This window comes from Colletotrichum orchidophilum (genome assembly GCF_001831195.1).
Source record: "Colletotrichum orchidophilum strain IMI 309357 chromosome Unknown Scaffold_123.1, whole genome shotgun sequence".
Classification (NCBI taxonomy): domain Eukaryota; kingdom Fungi; phylum Ascomycota; class Sordariomycetes; order Glomerellales; family Glomerellaceae; genus Colletotrichum; species Colletotrichum orchidophilum.
The window spans coordinates 14,980-41,257 of NW_019173079.1; the positions used below are offsets into that span (position 1 = coordinate 14,980).

Consider the following 26,278-nt stretch of genomic DNA (forward strand, 5'->3'; position numbering starts at 1 on the left):
CCTACTTAGTAGACGCATTGGCCGGAATCCGGAAGAACAAAGGTATTGATTCGACGGGCCGACAAGCTTGCTGTGGCTGGTTAAGGGCAGTCCTATGCATCTGGTATAGAAAGACCAACGCAAATAAGCTTCTTGAATGACTTGAATGGCGACGCTCCACTTCTAGGTTCTTCAGATTTGCAGTCGATGATCAAAGTTCCCGCGACGAGTTTGATCATCGGAGTCTCCCCTCATTCGCCCCCGACTCATCGTCCAGAGCTGTCCCTGGAAATCGAGATGCTGTCACTCTGCTCCCACTAGCACGTACCACTAGACGTCATGGGGATGAGAGAGCATGCATCGGTTAGCACCAGCGGACAAGGTCCAGTTTTGCCCATGTTACAGACGCTCCAGGAGCTCGGGTATGATGGCGAAAACAGCCCCTGGCGTAGTACCCTCTGGTCGTGCGCGCGTTGCGCATCTTTCTGGAGACTGTAGCTTCTATGCTAGAAGGAGAGGAGTGAGGTCCTGGGTTTCTCAAGACCCGCTTTCGAGAGCGACTCGCGGTTGTATTATATTTGAGCCGAGGTTTGTCTCAGCAACAATCCCGAGACAGCTGTTACAGCGAAGATCCATTGCTTGTTGTCGATGTGACTAGGAATTTATCTCGGTGGCATTGTCCATACGTCGTCCGAACTCTGAACATTGGGAAGCTTTTCCCAGAGCCGCGGAATGCTGTGAATGCTATTTCGAGTTTGTACGGGGCACCGCCCTTGTCTGGCGCTGCTTCCCTTCCGCCACCTGTTCCGTGCCCCCCCGTGGCTTGTCGTGAACGGGCATAAATGACCAGTGGGGGTTGGTTCTCACAGTTACCCGCGGCAGACGCATTAGGGCGTGTATTTGATCAGAGACGTGAGCAGCGATATGAACTAGGCGCTGACACCTCCGTTGGCACGTGGTATGGCAAGGCAATTCTCAACGGCAAAGGTGCAGGGAACTGAACATGGTGTGTAAGTCGACTGGCGAGCTGTGGATATCTTGGCCGTCGTGCGTGCTATGTACCATCCGGGAAAGGCGGTGGCTACTAAGCTTGCAGCAGTTTCAATGGGTATCAGTGGGTTCCCAATCCACTCGGATTCTGACGACAAGGTCAGGGCACCCCCCCCCCCCCATGCTTAGACCGGACTTGGTGGAGGGCTCTGGGACGGACGGAGGCCTGGGTGGGTAGGAATCTGGGCAGGCCTGGGCCAGGGCAGTCCCTGGCTCGTTCATCGAGCTGCGGGCTGTCCAGAGGTGGCTCGTTGTGACGCTGTTGAAGAAGAAGAAGAAGCTGCAGAAAAGCCCGGGTCGCAACCAGGCCACCTGCCATGGCTCGAGTTGCTTCATTAAATTGGCTTAATATAAGTCAGGGGAGAGCTGAGTCTGCACTGGAGCATTGAACTGCAGGTCTTGGTCTCAAGCCTCGAGACGAACTTACGAAGAGGGACTGAGTCAAAATCCCGACGGCGATGAAGAGGCAAAGGCTGGTCGGGTGGGTACGATGCGATGCGGTGCGGGAACAGAACCGCAAAGAAGTCAGATGCTCCGAAGCCGAGAAGGTTTCCTCCATGCCTCCCTGGATGCTTGATTCTGCTTCCGCCCCGGAGAGTTTTTCCTCCCCTTCCCTTTGTGTTTTGGCTTTTTTTTTTTCCTCTCCTCTATTCCGAGCAGCCCTTGCAAGTTGTCACAGGGCAACATGCATGGAGGGTACATACTGAGGTACATTGTACATGGCCGGAAGTGCCGTCAGTGCCCACAGCGTTCTGGGACCAGGCTGATAATATATCGATAATGGAGACAGCGTGCGGCGACGACCGAGGACTTTTGGGTCGCTGGGTCAATCCCTCACGACTCTACGTGGTTAGACAGGGAGGGGAAGAGTAGCATTTCGACCGAGAGGTTAGGGCGACGAAGACCCGTTGCAGTGGCAATGGTCCCTGGCAGGAGTGTCCGTACACAAACAGCAAGATGTGACAATCTTGTGGCTCCAAGGAATTCGTAGAGAAATTGAGGGTAAGAAGTACAAAATAGACGTCGTCTAGCACCGGTATTGGATGCCGGAAGAGGAAGTGGGCGTGGAACAGTGATTGGGTGGGTTGACGAGTGATGACTTTGACGATTTGATGATTTGATGATGCCGGGTCCATTTGACTTGGGTCAGAGCGGCGGGGTGGCTAGCACGACTGGTTAGCGACGGTATCGAGGAAGCCCCTAGCCAGCTTGGAAAGCAATGGTGAATGGGAGATGAGTCCAAAATACGATATCTTGGGTAGCAGAGCCAGCCAGCAACGTGCAAGGAAAGAATGGATCATGGTTCATGGATGACAGAACCCGCTCGAGTCTCGAGAGAGGGGAGGAATCCTGAGTAGGCTCAGTCATCGAAATTTCTCCTTGTCGTTCCTTCCAAGTTCCCCAGTGATAATCTCTTCCACCGTTCAATATTGGATGCCCAGGTGAGGTACATTCAACAAGTATCCGCAGAGGACGAGGCAATGGAAGGCACGATCCAATGTTGGCTAGAACATCCGATTGCCGAATGGAGAAGGAGCACACATTCAGCCGTGTAGCCGCGCCTGCGGCCTGCCTCACCTGAGGCCCGAGATCACCCACCTTTCCGTGATGCCCTGTCTTGCTCAAAGGAAGGTACCTTGCCTTACCTACATAAGGTACGTTACCCGGTCAGACTCGTAAGGCAGATTAGATCTCTCACTCGTTCGCGAGGAGGCATCAGAGGAGGCAAGCCGTAAGCACACCTTGGGTGAGATGTGACAATATGCCTTGCAGCTTACCTTACCTAGGTACTTGCTGCGAGTCCTTGACTACCCTATCCGTATCGGCCACTTGTGGAAGGAAACCCTCACCGAGGCTTAGGTACCTTACGTTGAGGTGAGTGCTGTTAGAGTGCCTCGTTACCTAGGTAAGGCAGGGCAACTGGGCACCTTACCTAGGTATATAGGTAACCTGGAAGGTACCGTTCGAGGTACTTCCTATTATCTTGAGGTACCTTGGTAAGGTAAGGTAGCTTCGTTTTTGGTGGATAAGTGCGGACCCGCTATGCGGGTGCGGCAAGCCAAGTTACCTACCTGCCTTACTACGTAAGGTACGAAGTAGACGTGATTTTTTTCTACCTTACCCAGTGCCGCAACGGCGCTCGCTCCTGCCACTCTCAACGGCTCTCTCAACGGCATCGAGCATCCCAAATGGTCTGTCTGCATGTATGTCTGTCTATCTTTCGCGTGCCCAACGCTCAAAGGCGCGCGGCAGCAAAACAAAGTGGAAGCTTCTCCACCTCGACCGGGTCAACCTAACACGACTCAAGGTACCTAGGTACAACGGGCTACCTGTACCTTCCCTCTCCGACTCTTGTCACCAAACATCAACGACGAGGAACAAGAGAACTTGGTCAGGAACTCATTTCCCATGACCAGGACAAGGCGGGCTCAGTCGTCACCAGTCAGCTGATTACTATGGTACGTCGCCCAGCAGCAGCTAACAGCTGACGAGAAAGAAAGAAAGAACAGGCCAGGGAAAAAAGAGAAATGGCCGGGTCCTCCCATTCGGACGTCGGACAATCCCAATCCAACTTAATGAAATGCTCCGAGAGAAATACCCCAGACCCGGTTTGATGCTGGCTATCTCGGACACAATTTGTGCTCCGAATGGGGGGGTCTGGGGCAAAGATCAGACAAAAACTCCCCGGCGCATCTTTCCCGACACCTTGCTGATCCGTCACTGACCGTCAGTCAGTACCTGTCTCCGCGCATCGCCAGTATCGTCACTTATCATCACCCAATCCAGCTCAGCACAGTTACCAGCCTACTACCACTGCGCCCGCACGCGCCTCCATCTACATTGTAAGGTACCTGCGGACACCTCAAAGCCTCATCCCTACTTTGCCAAGCCGTGGCTCCGTGGCTCCGTGGCAGCCAGCGTTCGTCATGGATTTTCCGTCTCCTCTCCCAATGTCACTCGCCTTCAAAAATAACTTCCTCACAGTCCCAGGACCTACCGATACAAGCACCTCCCCGGCACTCTCACTCTGCCCGAACGAGCCCTACCGGGTTCCTTGGTGTGCATTCATCTCGTCCAATTTCCAGTCTTTGCCGACAACGAGCTCTGAATCGTGCGCCAACGGCCAAGACCCCCAACTTTCTCCACCTTACCTGAATTCCTAACAAACCTCACCACTCGGCCGAGTACTGAATTATCTGCACGACGGGGGGCGGTCAGCCCGGCTCACATCCTACAATCAATTAAACACCGCTGCCGCCTTTGCCTCTGCCTCTGCCTGTGCCTGTGCCAGGCCACACGGGAAACCTGGCTTTCTGCGACGCTCCAGTCCAAGGCGAACCGCCAACTCCCTACCCCGTACTTTGTACTTACCAATTACAGAGTAGCTAGGCGAACAGGGTCATCCGAGTCCGATAGTCCGAATCGCCTTGGCCAGCTCCAAGACGAGCATCAATGTGATCGTACGGACACGTCCCACTTCGACAATGCTTACACCTCCAGGGCTAGCCCAGTCCGTGTGTGGGCAACAAGTAAGCCCCGGGTCTAGGTCTCGGTCAAGGCTCAAAGATTCCCGGCCCTGCCAATTCAACGAATACCCTGTCAAACTTGTCATCCCATCTTTTTTTCTCCGGTATTCGATTTCCCCGACCCGCGGCACAATAAGTCGCAGCCTCTAACCGTCGTCGCCAAGCCCCCGTGTCCGACTCGTTCTCAACTAACTGCTTTCGATGCTTTCTTTCCCACTGCTCTCGCAGTCCGACACCTCTCTCCGACGCCCTTATGTGCAAGGGAACCAGCAAAGTCAACGGTCGAGTTGAGTCTTACGCTTGTCTCCCTGGTCTTGGCTTTCCTTACCGAGAGCACCCCTCCATCCGCCAGCTCGTCGTCGTCAGTGGACTGGGTACGTTGCGGGGTGTGCCTCGCCGAGACGGTGGATGCAACGCTGATCGAAGAGGAAGCCATCGTGATACCTTGCACTGCGCCTCGGGCACATCTCACCCACGTTGTAACAATGGCAGTTGCGGGAACCCCATTTTGATCCTGTTCACCGGCGCTATACTTGTTCCTCGCCGGCTGCCGGAAGATGGATGAAATCTTACCAGCTAATTGTCCACCAGCTAAGGTAGAATAGCGGTTTGGTGGGGAAATCTCAGCTTCTCAAGGTGCCAGTCAGCGCTGCCAAACATACAGACAGATCGGCCATTGTGTCGGAAAACTTCTCGGACGAACCGGTCACCTCTGGTTCCCCCGAACTGGCCTACCAATCCTTTTACCCCACCTAGACGATGACGCCCAAATCTGGGCGAGGCCTTCCTGTCAAAGTCTTTTTTAACTCCACCAGCATCTCCACAGCGTCTGGGATACTTGGATCGCAACGAATTCCAGCCTCTCGGTACGCTGTTCGGTATTCGACCTGCGCGAAGACCGCATCTACGAAGAACAGTGCGGCTCATTTCCGTCGGCGGTACTCAAGACAGGCGTCGACTTGGGTTGCAAACTTCAAACTAACTGATGCAACTGGTCCGAAATGGCAACACCGCTGGCGATGTCACCGTCTTGTATATACTGTCTCTTTGGTTGACCGCCATTCGCTCGAGTCAAGCAATCGACCAGGGCCGTGGCTCCGTCAGGTTTGGTTCTCCATCGTAACCTAGGCTGTTTTTTTGGTCATGTGTGTGTGTGTGTGTGTTTTGTCCGCTTCCGCCGCCCTGTTGGAACTCACCAATGACTGACGCATCAACTCAAAAGCTAGGTTAAGTGTCCTTGCAGCAAACTATCAGCGCTCAAAAATCACAGAAAACAAAGCACCAGAGTGGATAGGGCCGCATGCATGATGGAGGCGCGACACTCACACGGGGAATATCTTCGCTTCTCACGGACCTCTCTGTGATCCCTCGCAGCTGAGACTCCATACCTGTGCACGCGATCAAGGAAAGCTTCATATGAGCAAGATTCATGCGCAGTCTTGACGCAGCCAGCCGGAGAATTTCTCGCGTCCCAGGAAACGTCTGAACCCGGAACATGATGAAATACTTGGCCACCCTATTATTCAGATCAGACGTTGTTAGCGCCATGGTTCCAGTGTGGTTCAATTGTGCACGCTGAGTTACCAACAATCAAGTGCTACGAATTACAAGTCTGGGATATAGTCGATAATGGAACCTTCAACGACCTGATGGCACGTTCGCTGGAACAATGTTTGTGACAGGCTTGTTCACAACAGGCTCAACAACAGGGTGCATGCAGCGACCTTGACGCTGGTGTCTGACGGATACAGAAGCCAATACGACCGCACTTGCGGGCGACACTGCCGAAAAGGGCCTTCGCCTAATCAGCTAAAGTACCGGCCAGCTGGGAACATGGACGGTTTTATACAACCCAGCTTGCCTGCCGTATCAACATGCAGATCGCCCGAAGCTACCCCGCTGGCCCCGTTGCGAGCACCGAAGACGAGATACGCTAGTTCCTTAGACGACGCCTCAGTCAGTTGCAATTCATTGCTGACCGTACGAGAGAACTCAGGAGCGTCTAGTGACCTATTCGTACCATGGCTGGAGATTTGGAGTCCTAGGTATCCGTACTTACCCACTGGCAGGTGTACACTCCGGAATGCATGGAGTGAGCCTCATTTAGGTTTGCGGTGACATCCTTGTCAACTTGGTTGGCTGAGAAGATGGGACGAATTTAAAATTGAGCGACAAGGAACCGCGAAAGCTGAGGCTGGTACCGAATGGCCCTGTGTACACTAGCTACAGCCCACAGGGAGGTTTGGGCCGATCTTCATGCTTGCTGTCCTGCAGCGGAATCCTCAGGCCCGGCCCCCTATATCTGATCTCACCCTGGCGATAATACACGGGACGGTCTGCAGGAGGCGGTCAACTGACTTCTCATGGGACGCACGTCACGTCACGGCTCATGGCCGGGGAGGGCGAGCCACTTTGAACCTACATGGCCGAATCTCCCAGCCTATCCATACGCGCAAGTAGTTGCAGTGCACTGCTTACTGGAAGAGCTCGAAAGTACATGATATTCCTGGTGTCAAGCTACCTCATGGCGTCAAGGATGGGGGTGCAGAGGCCTGGTGCATTCGGAACGGGTCCCACACCGCCATGGATGCTCGGGGAGACCGTTAATTGCGTGCACTAAGGTCTATCCACGACGAACTCTCCGAAAAACTTCAGATTAATGGGCTCGTGGGGTGCGGACCAAAAGCGCGCTTATCAGACGCCAAAACACTTCATCCGTGTCAATTGATGTTGCATTGAAAGCGGTTGCGCCGAAATCCCAGGACTGCCACGAGCTCCCGCATTGCCATAGTTTGCTCTGTTAGCGTCGCCCCCGTTGAGACAAGGAAATGATCTTCTTTGAGGGCTATGGATCTTGACTCTTGTCTTGAAAAGGCGGAATGTTGCACAGGCCGAGCGAGGGATGAGCGAACCTCATTTCGTCAACGACGAGTTTACGACGGGCAAAGTGCACATGATGATGCTGGCGTTCGGACAGGAACATGACGCACATCCGACCTCACCAGCGTCTAGACTGGGTAAGGAAGCCTTTATTTTGCAGACCACCTACCATTGTACAGTACGCAGATGCGGACGACTCGCTAGGTATGCCCAATTCAATATCTATTCGTACGAACCATGGCTCGAATGCCACTGGCCAAGGGTCTCTGGACTGTTCGGTCGGTGATTATCATCCCGCGCGCGCATTGGGGGTGGAGATGTTACGAATAGTTGTGACGGCTCCACCAACCTGACATCCGCATCTGCATTCTGAAGAGTTGGCTGTGATTGTGGCCTGCCAAGGGCCCTGCCAGCGGGAAGTGAACATCGAATCCTGACAGACATCAGACGAACCTTTAAAACCCTTGTCTCACGCCGCAGATTCACCCGAGCCGCGTCGTAGATGCTCGCAGACGAGACTACGCGGGCCCCCCGGCTCACAGAGTACTTGTACAACATGCATGCTCAACTCGCATGCTTGCCCGCCCGCTGCAAGGGAAGCTCTCTGGCAACTGGACTTGTAGTCGTAGGTACCGGGTAGGTATTTACAAACCGGCTGGTTGGCATTGGCGCCGTGCTCCCATGCTCACCCCTCTTCAGGTTCATCCCATTCCCTGGCAGAACAAAATGACGCGCCCCGTTCGGTCGAGCGATCCCCTCATGATCGTTCACAAGGTTACCACATCGGACCAAAATGGGGTAGTGTGCGGATTGGCAAAGGATATTGTACTGCCACGGATTTTCCGAAGAATCGTGGGTCTTGCGGCTGCACGGCAGCCGGAAACCCAGCTGCCAACATCGTGAAGCACCATCTGTCGCGAAGACGATTTCCCATACCGGCCAGTCAATGCGACGTAGGCAAGCTATCAAGACCGAATCAACATGCATCCAGCAGTTTCTCGTAGACCAATAGATTGTCGAGGGCGTCAGGGACGACCCTGATCATTTCATTCGATCCTCGCGATTACAATGTTCCTGGGTCTACGCTGATTTACGCCTTAGTTAGCAAGGGTCATTGCAACGGAGATGCTGAGTGGAAGCCGGCTGGGCTCCGTGTTGATCTCATTGGCACACCCTGTCGGCGAACCGCGTCGGAACAAGATCTCGAACGAGCAATGCTTTCGACGATTCGAGGTATTTTAGCAATGTGGCCACGGTGGCTGGACGCATCAGCTGATATTCATCTGGCATTGCTTGATACCCAACGGACGGCCCCTCCATCGAACCCACCCCAGGGCCGATAAGTTGGGAGACAACCGCCGTACAGCCTCAGCGCACCGGCGCGCCGGCGTCCGGCTTCGATGTCATTGTATCGGTACCTGCCGACGAGGCTGAGGTTTCGCACGATAGTCAGGCAATCTTACCAAAGCTTGCTTCCAAATATTCCGCAAAGGTCATAGCTGTTCAATATCAATATTGAAGAGAGAAAAAAACGAGGGTAAGGGAAAGAAGAGCGATACCAAAAGTGCCCTATCTTTGCTTGGCGCCACATGGTTCCGATACTTTGGCAAGACCGGTTCGAGATCTGCCGCCACCGTTCCTGTTAGCGTCCGAGCAGACGCGCCATGGCAGATGGCAGCAGTAGAGCCAAAAGAATGACACTACTTTAGTATAGTTGTACAGGTAGGCGGCACGGCGGTTGTCAAAATTGCACAATCAGCCACAGCGACAGACGTCCTGCTAGCCCGAGCGGGTGCCGGGGCGAGGCAAAACTATTGAGCCGCCTGGCTGGATATCAAAAGGCCCGAGTGGGCTTTCTGAAGCCTCGTCATAGAAGACAAGAGAACCGTTTTGATGAGCGGGTTCTAGTGTCTCCTTGGGCCCCGTGGGCCGCGCGACCTGTCCTACGCCATCATTTCCCGTGTGCCGTGATCTTCGGGGAAAAGGAATGGAGGGGAGAATATTTGTGATAAAAAAATCCCGACTGCGACGGCGCGAGGCTGCTCCCGGCCGTCACCCGGACCTGTTGATTGTCTTCAATAGTTCCGGACCTAGCCATGCGAAGCCTGCACTGGTTTCTACTGGTACGGCCTCGCGGCCTCTAGTGTAATGCACTATGAACACACAGTCTCTCCTCTCTTCAGCTCCACGATGCCCGGCTAAGCTTGTTGACGCCTGCCGTCGACCTAGCCGAACGCAAGATTTGAGCTTCTTGCACTCGGACATTGTCCAAAAGTCCATGCTCACACGGGCTCCCTTCTCTCACCAACGACGGCCATGCAGGGGTCCGGACAACATTGGGATGACGATAGTGTCGAAGCATGAATTACCGAGATGGAATCTACCCAGTGGGTCACCGGAGTGCTCTTATCTTTACACCGTTCTTTGGGGAAAGCCACTATCCTGCTCTCCTCTCCCTCTTTTCCCTCCCCTCTCTACCCGCTCACACTTTCTTCAAGCTACCTCCACGACGACGTGGGTAGCACGACGATATAACGGGCAGATTCTACACGAGGAGAGGGGAGGGGACAGGATAAGACGGGCGAGGGACATCAAGGGGAAGTAATAACCTCCGTAGCACATCCCCCCTCGTTGTCACTTTTCCTTTCCCCCGTGTAACAAGAGAATCGCACTACCGGAGAACAAGGAGATTTCGCTAATCGAGTCCCAGTAGATACTCCGCTATGCTGTGGCATACGGGGTGGGAGGACCAGATGGTGTATGTAGAGTGAAAAGACGTAGGGAGGGAAGGGGGGGGGCGTGTATGCCATGTCAGTCGTGTAGCGATTACAAGTTTAGGGAGCACTGGGTTCGGCTCAGCTCACGAACACGGCCGCCGGCGATATTCCTCCTCTACGCAACCTCGTTCGTGACAGCTGAACCGTCGCAACAGTTACCTGTCGTCGGGGCTTACACGGATCAGGCACCGTGGTGGTGCTCGCCACTTCCTGGCACTGGGCCGTCATGGGTGTCTATTCGGAAAGCCTCATCCGCGGTCCAGGTCCTGTCGATGACCATCTAGAGAAGAGAAAGGGGGCAAACGAGTGAGTTCCGCGTCTGGGTTAACTAAATCAGACGCAACCGAACCTCTTCTGCCCAGTGTTCAGTGTTTCCCCCCTCCTCTAATCAAACCTCATTCTACCCTACCGCTTACCTCGTTACCTCGTTCAGCAACAAATCTTGGACGTCGTCTGTGGGAGCGGAAGCGGAAGCGGGGAAGCGTTAAATGGACTATGTATCTCTGGGAGGACCTAGGGACTACACACCGTCGATCCCCTCCATTGGTTTGCCAAAGTCCCGACCGGGCATCTCAACATATGCGGGTAGCCGCGTCGTTCGCGGAAAAGACGAGCGCGCGCCGGTTGGGGGGGCCTCCAAACTAGAACGATTTCAAGCAGAAGGGGAGCAACATACGCTCATCTTGTACCTCTTCCTGTCACCATGAGAAAGGGAGCAGGAAAGGACAAGAGGAAATACCCTTCCTATCGTAAACGCAGCCTAGATGTTCACGAATTTGCCATGACCACTACCTTAGCCGGGACTCATAAAATTGGCTTTCTCCCATGTCTTCTTGCCAGCTTCATAAGGTCTAGATGACGCAGTAGCGCAGTCAAGTTGCTTCCTTGTTCAAACTTCAGCACATTCATCGTCACAAAATAACATCTTCTCCCGACGTGTTGCGGCGTCTTGCTTGCCACGTATCGCAGAATCATCAACACGTAATCGACCGCTCTCCCTCTCCCCCCCCTTTTCCAACTAGCCCCGAAAGCGATGTCGTCTCTCTCATTCAACCTCAAAGATGATGAGAAAGCAAGACATTGCACAGCATGGCCAAAGTGAGCAAGCACTTTATCTGGAACATGCCTCAAGAGGGTGCGTCGATGCTGCAGGCTTCACAGAGAGAGAGAGAGGTTCTTCTTGTCCAAGTCTATCCCTACTCTAACTCCCATAACCAGGACCAGCACAACCAGTCCAGTGACTCATACACATATACACACAGGTACACGCACACGCACCCCGTCACTAAGCATCGTGGAAGAAAGAATTCGCCTAAGCATTGCATACGGATAGTCGGAGCGAATTCGCTACAGTGTGAGGCGCGGCAAAAGTGGTCTTTGAAACAAATGCCATTGTAAAACCTATGATCGATCCAACAAGAAACATATACATATAACCATTTCTGCAACACGCATATGAACAGACATACACGTCACGGCGGGACAAATACTGTCTTGGACGCCCGTGCGCGACGCCCGAGACACCTTAAAAACGCCGAACAAACCGAAGGCCACACTACCCTGTGCAATGCCGCTTCCCTTTCGTTACATACAGTCTCAATCGTAAGAGGATGTTGGCTCGGTTAAGAATGATGGTGGTAGTGATGATGTGAGTATTACAAACAAGTGAGTGTTCGCAGCGTGCATGTCTTCGGGGAGCATCGCATACCCCCCTTTTTTACCAATCTACAATCGGCTCTCGATGGGAGGGTAGGACTCCGCACCAGGCCACTGGGAATCAGGCCAGACAAGTCGGATGGCCTCCCAGACATGACTGGAGTAGGACAAGAAGGTCAGTCACACGAAACACTATGAAGAACGGTTCCAGGACCAGGGGTCCAAGCGGCAGGCAAAGGCATCACCGCGTCGGGAGCACGGCGCCAGTGGGAAAAGGGGCGACTTTGTGAGAGAGTGGTACGACTTCAGGAAGCGAGAGAGACACAGAAAAGCACGACACTTGGGGAAGGGGGTGGGAAGAGACTTACTTGACGTGGAGGATCTCTAAGCCGTCCTTGACCTCCTGGGGGAGATCTTTCACATCCTTGCGATTCTGCGCGGGGAGTAGCACCGTCTTGACACCAGCTCTGAGGGCGCCAATGAGCTTCTCTTTGATGCCTCCGACGGCAGTCACACGGCCCCGCAAGGATATCTCACCCTGTAGTACAGAATGTTGTGTCAGTGTGTCGGTTTTCCGATGGTTTTCCATTTCGTCACGCAGGGTAGACATACCGTCATAGCCATTGTAGGAGGTACAGGCTTGCCGGAGAATAGGGAAATGAGAGCAATGGCCTGCGCCATACCACTGCTGGGACCATCCTTGGGTATCGAGCCCGAAGGGCAATGAACATGGATGCTCCGCTCCTTCATGATATTCGCGGACGGTTCCGACGTCAGACCCAGCTCGTACGCGTGCGCCTTGACCCAGGACAGGGCGACCTCAACACTCTCCTTCAACACGTCTCCCAGCTTACCGGTAAGCTGCAAGCTGCCGTTTCCAGGCATGTCGGCAACCTCAATGAAGAGGATACTACCGTTGCCGCCCGAGCTGTACGCCACCAGCCCGGTAACGATACCAGGCTTGCTTGTTTTCTCGGCAATTTCCTCCTCGAACTTTTCGATCCCCAGGATTTCTTCTATGTCCTCGACTGTCAGTTGCGATTTGTAAGTCTGGAGCTGTCCTCCGTCCTTGGCCTCGGCGAACTCGACAGCCTTGGCACGGCAGACAGAGCCAATCTCGCGCTCCAGGTTGCGAACCCCTGATTCACGGGTGTATGACTCAATGATCTTGGACACAACTTCCTTATCAAAGTTGACCTGGTCGTCCGAAAGTCCGTTGACCCGGATTTGCTTGGGCACAAGGTGCTGCATGGCAATGTGGCGTTTCTCGAGCGTCGTGTACCCCGGCAGATAAATTGTCTCCATTCTGTCAAGAAGAGGGGCCGGGATGGTATCCAGGCTGTTGGCCGTGGCGATGAACAAGACCTTGCTCAAGTCAATAGGCAGGCCGACATAGTGGTCCGTAAACGAGTTGTTCTGCTCGGGGTCCAAGACTTCGAGCATAGCTGCCGACGGGTCGCCATGAACATTGGACATGCCCAACTTGTCAATCTCATCGAGTAGGAAGACGGGATTTGCCACGCCGACCTTTCTCAACCCCTGAACAATCAGGCCAGGCATAGCCGCCACGTACGTCCGCCGGTGACCACGAATCTCAGCTTCGTCTCTGACACCGCCGAGTGAGATTCGATGGAACTTCCTGCCTAGTGCCATGGCGACAGATCTGGCCAAACTGGTTTTGCCCACGCCTGGAGGACCCGCCAAGAGCATGATGGGTGACCGGTCAACCATCCGCTTCGATCGCAGGACCTCAATCTTGGTGTTGGCCACCTTTGCGCGCTCCTCCAACTCGGCGACGGCCTCTTCCTTCTTGGCTTTTTCAGCATCCTCTTCCTTCTCAGGTTCGGCCGGAGGAGCCGCTTCCTGTTCCGCCTTCTTGATCTGCTCCTCGACGTCATCGTTGATTGATTGCTTGAGCCTAAGCACGGCTAGGTACTCAACCAAGCGTTTCTTGACTTTGTCCAAGCCGTAGTGGTCCTCGTCCAACTGTTTGCGGGCTCTCGCGAGCGTGTCAGGTCCTAGCCTGTCATCGGTGGTAGCAGTCCAAGGAATCTCGGAAAGCACATCCAGCCAAGTGCGAGTAACCTGGTACTCTTGGTTGCCGGGCATCATCTTTTTCAGCCTCCTCAACTCCCTTTGCGCCATCTTAGCGGGCTCGGGCGGGAGCTGGGCCTTGTCCAATTTCTTCTTGAGCTCTTCCAGCTCATTGGGCTCCTGATCATCGTCTTGATTTGGGCCCATGACGCCGTTGGGGCCTGGAGGAAACATGGTGTTGGGTGGCAGCGGAGCACCATTGGGCCCAACACGGCGCGATGTCTTCTCATTTATCTTGTCGAGAAATTGCACGGGCACGCTGGTGAACGTGGTGATTTTGAAGTTGTTCTTGATCCCGCTGACTTGTCGGTCCAGTAGCTCGATGACCTTGGCAAGGCGAACCTTTACGTCGAGGGCCGCTAGGACCTCGAGTTTCTCCTCGTATGAAGCCTCAACAATGTTGGCCATGAAGTCGGCTAGTTGGCCGGCGTCTTTGAGCTCCTTCTTGTTGATGAACATTTCAAGTCTCCTTGTCAACAGGGGAGACAATCCGCCGGGACTGTCTGGGCTTCTGGGGAGCAGTGCGGATATGCGAAGAATCGTCACGAGTTCTCGAGATCGAAGTTTGAGGAGGGAAAAGAGTTCTTGCATCTGAGCATCCGTTGCGACTGCGAAAAAGTTTAGCGATTGCTTGAAGTTTTGTGTAATTTGATGAGAGAGAGGACTGGTCTAACCTTCATCATGGAAGTACTTGACCTTGGCCTCGAAGTGCGGCCTCTCTTGCGTGACCTTCTCGACCCGAACTCTTGCAATACCCTCCACACGTAGAGCAAACTCGGCGGTACCCCTACCCTCGATGCCGGTGATACGAGCGGCTACGCCATAGTTGTAGAGATCGGACTTGCGAGCGGTGCCCGGGTTGACCTCCTTGATGAGGGACTCATCCATCTGGTCGGCATCCTGGATGAGGAGTTGGCCATTGGGGCCGACAAAGGGGGAGGAGACGGGGACGCAGGCGATGGGGACAGAGTCGATGCGCTCGTTGAGGGCGGCGGAGGCGGCGCGGGTGTAGACGTTGGCGAGGAGGGCGGGGATATCGGGACGAGCGGCGGTGACGGGGATGCGCTGAGCGACGCCCGGCAGGAGGATGGTGCCGCGGGCGAGGGGGATGACCGGGAGGGTTTTCGTTTGGGATCGCGCCATGTGGGAGTCGGTTCTGGTTATGTCGTGTGACGTGCGGGTTGATGGTTGATTAACGTGCACCTCGTCTAGCGACGGTGACGATAATGATCGGGGGTATATCGGCTGGTAAGATGGATACTTCAAAGGGTAGCGTCGAGGTATCAAGATGTGGTAGAAGTTGAAAGAAGCTGCTGGTCCAATGGGCGTAACTCGGATGGGTAGGATGTTGTCTCAAGCAGATGGAAGATTGGAAGGCAGAAGGAGAATTTGGGTTTGGAGGTGCTGGGATGGTTGATGTCAGAAGCAACGCCGGCGCCAACGGTCGCCCACACCAACGTCTGGAGAAGAGGAGGAGGAGCTCCCTGGTCGCGGCACTCCAGGCGGCCCAGGTTCAGTGATCCAGTCACTGTTGAGGCCGGTGTGGGGGCGCTGTTGGTGCGGGACCCTCCGCAATCGTGGTCAGCCGAGGCTAATCGGAGCAGTGACAACCGCCATACCCGTCACCGAACATGGAGAGAAACTCGTGGAAGCCCTCACTTGGAGATCTCGTGACATCTGAAAATGCTTATGGATTGAATTTTTTTTTTATACCTGAAGGGATCGGCTTATTGAATCTGCGTACTCAGTCATCATATAGTCTTCTGGTTCGTGCGGAATAGGAAGCAAAGACAAGCTTTGGGGGCCAGGAAGATTGTTTAGGAGAACAACAAGACCTAGTGAAAAAATGCAATGATCTATAATCAGGACATCTGAAGCTCATCCATAGCGCTCAATTGTAAACACTCATACAATTCATTAAATCTTTTTTTTACTCCCTAAACCCCATGTAAAGTGAAGCACTCACTCACTCACCATGGGTCGCCCTCGTCGCAACTCAACTGAACGCGAGCACCTTCTCGAATTCACAGCTGATGTCCGTCACGTCAGCTCCTGGTAACAGGGGCCCTTCAGCACAGACCACTTGAGCGAGCTTATGTCATCTTCAACGTCAAAACCCCCCACCCTCAGCTTTCATCCAGTCATTGTGCCAACGCGGGGCACCGACATTCCACAGCGGGCGGCGGGTGGCATTTTGCTCGTCGTGCACAATCAATTAAACCCCCAGTCGCGTCGCCAGGCAAAAAGACGCGTCCCTTCCAAAACCACCCAACCAGTTCGAACCTACCACCACCATCCCGTCGTCTTCTACCCAGATAACCCACCCCGCCCAACTCACATCCCCGCGAACAATACAGACATCCTCCTCAGATATTTTACAGACACAATGAGTATGTCAATTCTTCTCAACCCCCTCCACCACAGCTAATTTCAACTAACCACCCTTGAACCAACAGCTTCATACGGTGGCTTCACGAAAACCTCCTACGGCGCCCAAGGCGGCGACGACGCAGGCGGCTTCGTCTACGGCGGCTCCCAGGGCGGCTCCCAAGGCGGCGGCGGCGGCAAGGCCTACAGCGAGGAATCCCTTCGCCCCGTTACAATCAAGCAGGTCATCGACGCCGAGGAGGCCTACCCGGGCGCCGACTTCAAGATTGACGGCGCCACGGTCACCCAGGTCACCTTTGTCGCCCAGATTCGCCAAATCTCCCCGCAGCCCACAAACATCACCCTCAAGCTCGACGACGGCACCGGCCTCATCGAGGTCAAGAAGTGGGTCGACACGGACAAGAAGGACGACGCCGACGACAAGCTCGAGCTCGAAAGCCACGTCCGCGTCTGGGGCCGCCTGAAATCCTTCAACGGCAAGCGCCACGTCGGCGCCCACTTCATCCGCCCCGTCACCGACTTCAACGAGGTCAACTACCACCTCCTCGAGGCCACCTACGTCCACCTCTACTTCACAAAGGGTCCCCTCAACGCTGACGGCAGCGGCCCCGGGGCGAACGGCGGCGGCGGTGAGGACGGCATGTTCGTCGATGGTGGAGACGGGTACGGCGGTGGCGGTGCCGCGGCGGGCGGCGGGAACCCCGCGCAGGCTTCCAAGCTCAGAGGCGTCTCGGCGAGCGCGCAAAAGATGTTCAACTTTATCAACAACGCCCCTGGCGGCAACGAGGGCGTGCACCTGAACCAGATCTCGAGCGGCGCAGGCTTGTCCATGCAGGCTACGATGAAAGCGTCGGAGGAGCTGCTCTCTGAGGGTCTGATTTACACCACCATCGACGACGAGACATGGGCTATCCTCGACTACTAAATACCCAAATAGAAAGGCGCCCCGGCAAGGGGAGGGGGAGGGTGGATCCGAATCGGAACACGGCTGAATCGTAGATTTGTGAGAAGGTGGAAAACTCCCAGAGGCAGAGAAACCTCTCGTATTAGCTTCATCGGGGATTGAGGCATGCATTGTCAGCAAATCAGGCTGATATCCGGTCACGATTTTAGGTTGAAAAAAGGGGGGATTGGCGGAAGAACCGCAACCCTAGTGATATGAATGAAATGAGCGAATTGGTCAGTATTCTAATGAATGGCTAGAGCTAGTCGGTAGATACAAGCAAACTGAAAGCAGGGAAATACAAAAATATTCGTAAAAGTGACAAAACCACATTTCACCGCCGCTGCAGTAGGGACAGTGAGTTATCGCGCGTTTGCGCCGGTGTTGAACCAGACGCGCCCCGTCGGGGCAATGTTGAAACCCTCAAACTGTGGTCAGCATGAGACACGGGTGCAAGCAACGTCCAAAAGGGCTGCCGCCGGACTGCCGCCACCGAACAGAAGCAGTACCACGCCACCTCAAGATAATTCAGGAGAAAGAAAAGAACACAACACACAACATCACATCACCGATTCCAGGTCAAAACGAGGGATTGAAGCATGAACTGACAGGACCTCTCTCAACCCAAAACCGCCGCGCCAAATCAGACCCGCACCGTCTCCATCATCACGGCATTGATCTGCATCTTGATGTTGCTGGAGACTACGGTCGAGTACGTCTGGCCTCCCCCCGGCTTGTGCGCGCATGGCTCGCGGACCATGATGAAGAGGCTGACGGGTGTGTCTCCACGAGTCATCCGGATCTCGCGCTTAAATTCAAAGCCGAACTTGCGGTAGTACTCGTTGTTGGAGAGAGAGCTGGACTCGAGATAGACGGCGCGGTTCTCCGCGTCGGCCTGTTCCAAACGTTAGTTGCGATGTGAACCATGGTACAATCCCGTCCCCCGGCCATGTCTTGTCTTTTAAAACGCAACAGGCGTGTAGACTGGACGGGCGGCCGTCTTTAACCTACCCTTTCGATCATGTCGTTGAGCAGCTTTCTCGCATACCCCTTGCCCCGGGCGTTGGGCTTGGTCCCTAGGTAGACCAGGTAGTAGCAATCATTGTCCCGCTCGCCCATGACCTCCAGCTTGGTGTCATGCAGCAGAGGTAGGAGCTCGTCATAGTAACGACGTCTGGCCTCCACGGAGAGTTGGAAATAGAGTCGCCACAACCCACTGCGGAGGATGGTCAACCATCCGTCAGTGTCCTGTCCAGGAGGCATCCTATTGCGACCCGTCTAGTGTTAGTCCAACATTGCTTTTTGACCGCAAAAAGGTCCCAGAGGGCAGGGTTGTGTTGGGGTGCCTTGAGAGAAAATTGCCCAACGGCAGCCCAACGGGCATAAGCAGAAAGAAAGCAAGACACAAAACTCACCACAGAGCAACGGCATCATGATCCGGGCCAATGGTAGTAACGATACCGTTGAGGCAGTGGGCGGCCGCGATATAGGTCATGATGTCGACGTGTAGCTTCCACTTGGACTCGGCCGATAGGCTCGCCATGTCGTCGGCGTCGAGGAGATACTGGCTAAGATCATCAGCAGCAAAGGCGTGGGCCAGCGAGAGGCCGGCCTCCTTGCACTCCGACATGCCAATGACACGCACGGTATCCTCCCATTTTGGGGGCACGAGAGAACGTTTGAGCTCGACGAGGGTGACGCTTTTGCTTACGTGCTCCATGACGGGCTTTATTTTTCGACAGGAGAACCTGTCTTATTCACGAATCTGTTGTTTTGAGGGTTGTGTCAGCCGTGTTGCAATTCTCTCCCTCTCTCCCTCTTTCTGGCGGCAATTCGCTCAGTAATGATGAAGCCTAACGTACTTAAATTCTGTATACTGTCACCCGTATGATCTCTCGAGAGTTGTGTTCTCGACACGGGCATAAACCTGGATGGATGGCGAAGGCAATTGAGGCTTGTACGAAGGTCAACCGACATCAATAACGATTTTGACGGGTTACGTCCTTTGGCTAGGTAGGCTTGTTGAAGTTCGATAGTTGAGGGATGGGGTCGTCAGCAAGACGCGGGAGACAGCAGTGTCTTCACGATATGCGATGAACGGGCAAAATATTGGTGGGTTGATGTTTTCAGGCAGATTGTCAGATGACGGTGATTGAAGGAGTATCGTTGGGGGGGGAGAGAGAGAGAGAGAGAGAGAGAGAGAGAGAGATAGAGAGAGAGGGGATTTGAATGGATGCTGGTATTGAATGTTGGCCGAGACCAGTGAGTAGCAGTCTAGCAACAAAGCACAGCTCACGGCTGTGATCTTGTCCAGAGATCTGCCCCCCTATTCTTGGGGCCTTCGAGACGAGGAACTCTCGGTGCAGAAAGGACTTTGATCCTTATCCTTGTCTTGGTAGGAAGCCAAACAGTGTCGTTGGTGAGAGCCTATCCAAAGTGTGTTACGATAAGATGAGGAGAGGAGAGGAGCGGTAGAGGGACCAGCTGAGGAGCGGAGAGGAGCTGGGGGGTTATGTAGCTGGGGGAGTGTCACTAGATACACCAGGGGTAGGTAGGAGTATAGGAGATAGTGAGCGAGAGGGAGAGCAAGAGTGAGACCACAAGCTGGGATGATGGGGGAGTGGAGGTTGTGGAGAGATGAGGTACTTCCGCGCGGGATGGGCCTGCAGATAGCTGAGAGACTGTAGCAATCGCGGGATGTAGGACGTTGAGGACAGGTGCAGAAGGGTACAGGGCAGTGGATCAATACGCGCCTGTGAGACTCTGCGGTGGCCGTAGCTGATTCTCTACAATGTTTGTCGATTTTGACAAGGGCGAGAAGCTGGACACGACGAGAACGGCGGATCGACCATCAACGACGCACGGAGTAGAGACGATAGCCAGGCCGCTTGCACCCACAGCATGCGGGCAAGCTATCTTTGATACCCGACTTGGCATGCCTCAACACTAGCCAAAACCATGTTGACGGGACCCAAACTATCGAGATATGCCGTAATAGAAGGGGGCACGAGGACAGCAGCGTAAAGGCTGATGAGGGGGAGGCGGGCTGGGGTGACCTGGGCTGCAGCTTTCAAGCAACAGACCAGGCCGTTGGCCGTGGATATTTGGGCATGTGTTTGTGTGCCGCATCGAGACTGGTGGTGGCCATCCCGACCTGGTGTGTACGGGTATGCAGGTCTAACCAACGCCGTTCGCCGCCCCCTAGTGCAGAGGACGATCTTGTAGAAGCGGCCTGACTGACGGCCTGGTTGAATGGTTGAGAAGCAGCGAATGCCGCTGGACGACGCATCCTCACGGAGGCATGTCTTGGGTGACGGGAGGAGGTAATGGAGGCGGACAGTCGGTGTGCGGGGAAAGGCAGGCCGGCCAGACCCTGTCGTTGGGTCAGGTATTTTAGGGATCGTCAGTTGAGGGCAGCCTGCGGCCTGTATCTTTGGATCAACCGTCACATAACTTCTGCATCTGACCAATCGCAGCGGCTGGACATGCCAACAACGGCATAGTACGCTGTGGAACTTCATGCGGCCAAGGCGTTCCACCGTCCCTATCAGCTCCGTCCAGGGTCTGCGGCGCTGCCGGACTCGGTGCCCGGATGCACCGCACCCTGTGTCGGGCTCCGTGTCCCGTGGCGGTCCCCAGTCTGGGCAGGAGAGTTGGTTTCAGCTCGAATTCCAGGCTTGGCTCAACAAACAAATGCCTGGGATGTGGTGCAGTGGTTGTCAGGCGGAGACTCTTGGGGCCTGGGAGGCTCTGCGGGTTCGCGATCGTGGGAAGTGGTCAGGAATGTTGCCGAGATAAGAGGTGCAGCTGCAACAACGAGTAATGCGATAAGCCAGCTTGACTACCGCGTCATCCTTCGCGCGTGGGGTGCATATGCCGTGCTGTGCCAAGTACGAGGAGTGAGCATCATTGAATCGTTGCCCCGTCGGGTCGGTTGGGCACTGTGTCTTCGATTATTGTTGCCCTCATCGTTGGAAGATCGCTTGTGTCTCCTGCTCTGCCGCGGCCATCTTGAGCCAGTAGGCTATCTATGGCTTGGAGGTGAAGTGCAGTGCGGGTTTCCGGTCAGGGAGGGCCCGGTTGCCTTCAAGTCTTCTGCAAGGTCGAGATGGAGGGTTGGTTGCTGTCTGTCTTACCCATAGTATTGCAAGATGTCCGTCCAAATTGACTTTGAGGAATGCCTTACTATGTAGACTTACGGCGGAAGGCCGAAAGTTGCCAGTTTGGAAATGCGGAACTATCCTACCTTATCGTGCCTGCATGTTGAGGCAAGCATGCGAGGGTAATAAAGTGCAAGTCATATCTTTTGGCAGGTTTGAAGAAAAGTACGGATTACAGGCCTCTGCCGGGACCAACCCTGTTGTCAGCAACATCGTAGCCATCCTGGAAAACACAAACACGAGATGCCTTGAAAACACACTAATATGCTGAACTCCTGTAGTTCCTAATGTGCTCCTTTAAGAAAGTCCTCACCTCTTTCACTCCAATCACTCAGTCTCTCCACCAGGCAGCGAGTTCATAGCTATGCTGCAATACAATCTGCGATACATTAGAACAGTACCAGTTTTGATCACATTGCCTATGGCGCTACTCGTCTATGGCGGCGCGTTTTGAAGGCCAGAGTCTGTTTGCCCATTGCTACAGTAGACGTAGACAGGACTCCCGTTGCTGTCTCCATCGTTGACTTGAAAAGTTGTGAAGAAACTAGAACTCATGTTGTTAATGTAGTTACTTGTCTTCGTGCTGACCACTGCGGTGTCTTCATTCAGACGTGCCTCGGTTCTGCAAGCATTTCCCTACACATCGTCATTCATTTTAACACTACATTCCGACGCTACTTCGACAAAAGCTCTTTCGGTCCCTCCTTGTCATGTCTTCAAGCACATATCGAGGAGCCCATGTTGGTGACTGTGAAGTCCATATAGACAGGGTGTGGCACCAGGCCAAACTCGACATTTTGCTCCCCCATCTTGCAGCTGTGACGACTCATGCTATCATGACTAAAAATGAAGCCTTACAGCAGGAGATATGATAGGGAAGCGAATTCTGGGCCACAAGCGGACGCTGTGATTAGCTTCCAGCACCTGTTAGACAATCCAATCAGGCTTCAACGCGATACCTAAGGATCAGCTTTCTTGGATATCTGAAGTATATGTGGTCTGGCAAGTACTTCATCTCACATTATGGTTGTTTTCTGCTAGCTTTCCTACCAACCTGATCTACTCAGATCATCCTTGGCCTGAAACAAATAAGACAACTGCGTAAAGAGGTTGAAAAACAGCCTAGCTTCCCGACTTGGGTTCGTGGGCGGCCAAGTTGAACCTTTCGATTATCTAGCATCGAGCTTTGAAGAGTGTTTGAACGGAACCAAGTCCAGTTTTAGAAGCCCTTACAAATTACTGTCCCAATGAGTCACTTGCTCACAGGTATCAGAATATCGTAGAGATGCCCCATCTTGCGAGGTCTCGAACCATGTTCCCGACGAAGGTTCGTGTAATCAGCTTCAAAGTGTACCTCTGTCCAATTCACTCTGCCACGAACCCCTATCAAACCCTTTTAATCCCAGTTGCAGGCAGATTATCTTCCAGCAGGTCCATCAATCAGAGCAAGGGAATTGTCAAATCACAACATACAAACCGGCCCGAAAATCCAATTGATACGAACCTGTTGCGGCTCTAGACTGTCGGGCTGTGTTGTTTAGTCCATATCTAAATAATTACAAAGAGGATGAATTTCAATAACAGACCAGACTAGATGTGCACAAGAGCTTTACCAATAAACCAGCCCCTCAACTCCTATTTGGCTGCCTTCCAAAAACTTGCAGGCACAGCTGGCAAAGATCGAGCTTGTACGGGGGAGACTGAACCTGCGAGAGAGATCAAAGTCTCTCAGAACAAATCTATGGAGGAGCAGGGATGACGGGAAAGAAATTATGGATTCCGTCGTTCTACAATACAGTCTGTTCTTCGTTGAGAAACATATACAGATATGTATATACACAAACATACACCCTGCGTAGGTATTCGTCATCGGGAAATTCCTCACCATGAAACCTGAACTTCACATACCTACGCTACTCAGAAAACGACCCGACTTGACGCCGTGTAATGATTCCAACGATGGGAAAGCCCGCCCAGAAGACGACTCATGACCTCGGAGATCCGTTGTAGCTTCCCTGGGTACAACTTCAACTAAGATGACTCTGTACTGTCCATCATAAGCCCGCATCCATCAGCCCTGGCGATTCAGAATAACGACTGAATACCCCCATGTCGTCTTTGACAGGCACGTCTTCTGAATCAACGAGTATTCATTCAACATGGCCAGCAGCCAGCGCCCCAAATCGTATTCATGTGATCAAAAAGGCGGGGATATCTAGGATGAAATAGAAAATATTATCAGAAAAAAGGGGGACCACACGGATAATGTCCCTTTTTGCCGCCACATGCAAGAGAGAGAAGAAAAGCTGAAAGTAAAAGAACTCCACGTCAAATGCTCTCTCGCGATCGGCCGACCCTGGACCTTCCAGGCCGCCGCCTCCATCCGCTTCGCTCCCTTCCGACCAACCAGTCTCACAGACTACCACGGGAAACCCTCACATGCGGCGAATCTCCTGCTCGTTGGTGTACTTCTCCAACCCGGAGTCGAGGCTCTCCCACCACTGAAAAAGCATCGAGTTGCAGATGAGCTTGAACCAGGGGGTGAACTTGAGCTGCGGGTCCTCAAAAAGCTTCTTGAGCTCGTCGGCGCTGACATACTGCGTTGCCTGGACCTCGTTCTTGTTAATGTCGAGGTCGACCTTGGCCTTGATGAAAAGGATGTAGTCGACTATCATTGAGTTAGTAAGGCTAGGCTTTTTTTTTCTGTTCCAAACTATCCAAGAGAGGAGTAGAAAACTAAAAAGAATGAGGGAAACATACTCTCGTGCTCTCCCCACTTGCCATCGCTAGGCGCCTTGTAATGGATCCTCGTCAAAAAGTGGAAATCGTCAAAGGGCACCTGCTTGGGGTCGATGCCGAGCTCGTGCTCCAACTTCCTCTGCGCGGCGCGCTTGACGCCGGCCACCGAGTCCTCGAGGTTCGCGCCCGTCTCGCCGGGGATACCCAGCGGGTGGGAGCAGCACGTGTTGGTCCACATGTCGGGGAAGGTGATCTTCTCCGTGGCGCGCTGCTGCAGGAGCAGGCGGTTGGAGTCCGGGTCGAAGAGGAAGACGGAAAAGGCGCGGTGGAGGAGGCCCTTGTCAATGTTGGTCATGAGGTGGCCTGTATTTGGGGGTTCCGTGTCAGTCAACTGCTTGTTCTCTTATTCTCGCCTCTTCCTTCTTACTGCGATGTCTCTCTCTTTCGCAGTCAAGCAGTGGTAGCGCTTGGTTGGTCATCGCAACGACATAAAGGGGGAAAGAGGGGGGTTAAAGCGCTAGACGAGCATATCAAACGAGAACGGCAAGAGAGAACACACTCACAGGCCTTCTTGCTGGCGTTGCCAATAGGCTTGTCATTCTCGTCGAGCACGATGCAGACCTCGTCCATGAGCCGAATTTGCTCGGCATCGTGGCCGGAGAGAGCCTCGGTGCTGGTGTCGATATCTGGGAAAAGGCGCAGGATTGACTCGGCCGTAATGGCCTCGTTGGTCGTCGTCGTGGTAGCAGACATTTTGTTCGATTGCAGTGGTAGTGTTCTCGTCCTCGTATGTCGCGTGTGTCGCGTGTGCTGAGGGTGCGTCAGTCTCTCCAATTTCGAAACTTTTTCCCCTTTTGGGCGTGGGCGCTGGAGATAGCTAGGTAGGTAGCTATAGCTAGGTAGATAGAAAGCTTGCTCGCGCGTGCGCATCAGGGAGGGGCGATACATACCGCTCTTCTTATAAATTGCGCAAAGGTGTGAGGGAGAGAGTGAGTGTTCGAAACTTCCCCCGTCTGAAGTTGCGAGCGTACGAGAGAGGCAAACAGAGAGAGAGGGAAAGAGAGGTTGTGCAAGGACAAGAAATTGGTACCTATGTAGCGATTCGCAGGAAAGGAGGGGTCCCTTCCCCTCCACCCTCCAAGGCGGGAAGGGAAACTGACGAGGTAACCTAAGTCGAAAATGTGCCCCTCACACCCCTGCACCCGCCATTCGTTCCCCTGTTGCAGAGGGCCAGGGCCACCCAGAATCAATTCAATTCACTTCACTTCCTTCTGATCCAGTAGCAAGAGCCGACTATCAATGTTGTTTGTCACTGGTTTGCTGTGGTGACCCAACTTGCCAATCTCCCGCATCTTCGCCTGTATTTTGGGGGGTTTGGTACTCGGCGTCGTCGCCCAGCCCACAAGACAGTCCCTGACAGGCGATAGATGATGGAGCCTCCGCATTGGCACCGCAACGCAAAACTTCGCCCAATACGGTAGGTAGAGCTGGAGCTTAATGAGGGGAAAGGGAACAATGTTTCATATTGTTGACCTGGTAAGGAGTGAAGGGTTGAAAATTTTCCTTTATCCCAAGGAGCTTACATCTGAGTTTCTCTTTAGACCGACCACTGCACACGAGGCGCCCCAAATTTCCATCGAAGAACATGTCTGGCACGATACCATCTCCACTCCGATTGGACCCCAAGCATGATTGTCCTCGCCGCCGGCAAAGGAACGTTTCGAGGTTTCCAGTTTGACAGGGCAACACTAACGCACATATCGCTGCCGCGAGAACACGGACGTCCCTCAGTATCTGAGCGCACAATTCCCACAGACGTCACAGGATCATACCCAGGGTATACCCTAGGCAAGGCATCGGCCGGATGCACCAGCTTGCCTGACTTGGGCACATCCAGCGAGGTTCACACTGTTTGGACGATGTGACGGCCAAGTCGCATTCGTGTTGTCTCGTTTCTTCTCTCTTCCTTCTCTCGCTCTGTTCATTATATCTCAATGCTATTGCTTTGCCTCGCTCGCTCGCTCGCTTGCTAAACATTACCAAGCCCATAATTCGGCGGCATTATATGCAACAATGGTAATCAAC

The 26,278-nt window shown here is 53.8% G+C and overlaps 5 protein-coding genes across 5 annotated transcripts, besides 1 other annotated feature; 1 reads left to right on the top strand and 4 right to left on the bottom strand.

The window, feature by feature from the left end:
- Positions 1–11,938: 11,938 nt before the first annotated feature.
- CORC01_11369 (lon protease 2) lies at positions 11,939–15,106 on the bottom strand (the record flags this gene model as incomplete). The annotated part of the gene is made up of 4 exons (XM_022622994.1): positions 11,939–12,026; positions 12,238–12,407; positions 12,482–14,571; positions 14,638–15,106. 4 exons carry the CDS (start codon positions 15,104–15,106, stop codon positions 11,939–11,941), a joined length of 2,817 nt encoding a protein of 938 aa, XP_022470467.1.
- A 1,243-nt stretch (positions 15,107–16,349) lies between these two features.
- On the top strand, positions 16,350–17,276 carry CORC01_11370 (uncharacterized protein; the record flags this gene model as incomplete). The annotated part of the gene is made up of 2 exons (XM_022622995.1): positions 16,350–16,353; positions 16,420–17,276. The coding sequence occupies 2 exons, from the start codon at positions 16,350–16,352 to the stop codon at positions 17,274–17,276; spliced, it is 861 nt and encodes a 286-aa protein (XP_022470468.1).
- A 661-nt stretch (positions 17,277–17,937) lies between these two features.
- CORC01_11371 (acetyltransferase) lies at positions 17,938–19,014 on the bottom strand (the record flags this gene model as incomplete). The annotated part of the gene is made up of 3 exons (XM_022622996.1): positions 17,938–18,189; positions 18,306–18,558; positions 18,710–19,014. The coding sequence occupies 3 exons, from the start codon at positions 19,012–19,014 to the stop codon at positions 17,938–17,940; spliced, it is 810 nt and encodes a 269-aa protein (XP_022470469.1).
- Positions 19,015–21,135: 2,121 nt separating this feature from the next.
- Positions 21,136–21,204: a sequence feature (Short protein (CORC01_11372, OHE93304.1) was converted to a misc_feature.).
- Positions 21,205–23,889: 2,685 nt separating this feature from the next.
- CORC01_11373 (isopentenyl-diphosphate delta-isomerase) lies at positions 23,890–24,946 on the bottom strand (the record flags this gene model as incomplete). Its single annotated transcript, XM_022622997.1, has 3 exons — positions 23,890–24,122; positions 24,215–24,556; positions 24,757–24,946. The coding sequence occupies 3 exons, from the start codon at positions 24,944–24,946 to the stop codon at positions 23,890–23,892; spliced, it is 765 nt and encodes a 254-aa protein (XP_022470470.1).
- Positions 24,947–25,790: 844 nt separating this feature from the next.
- Positions 25,791–26,093, bottom strand: CORC01_11374 (uncharacterized protein; the record flags this gene model as incomplete). The annotated part of the gene is made up of 1 exon (XM_022622998.1): positions 25,791–26,093. A coding segment is annotated over one exon (303 nt), but the record flags the coding sequence as incomplete, so codon positions are not given.
- Positions 26,094–26,278: the final 185 nt, after the last annotated feature.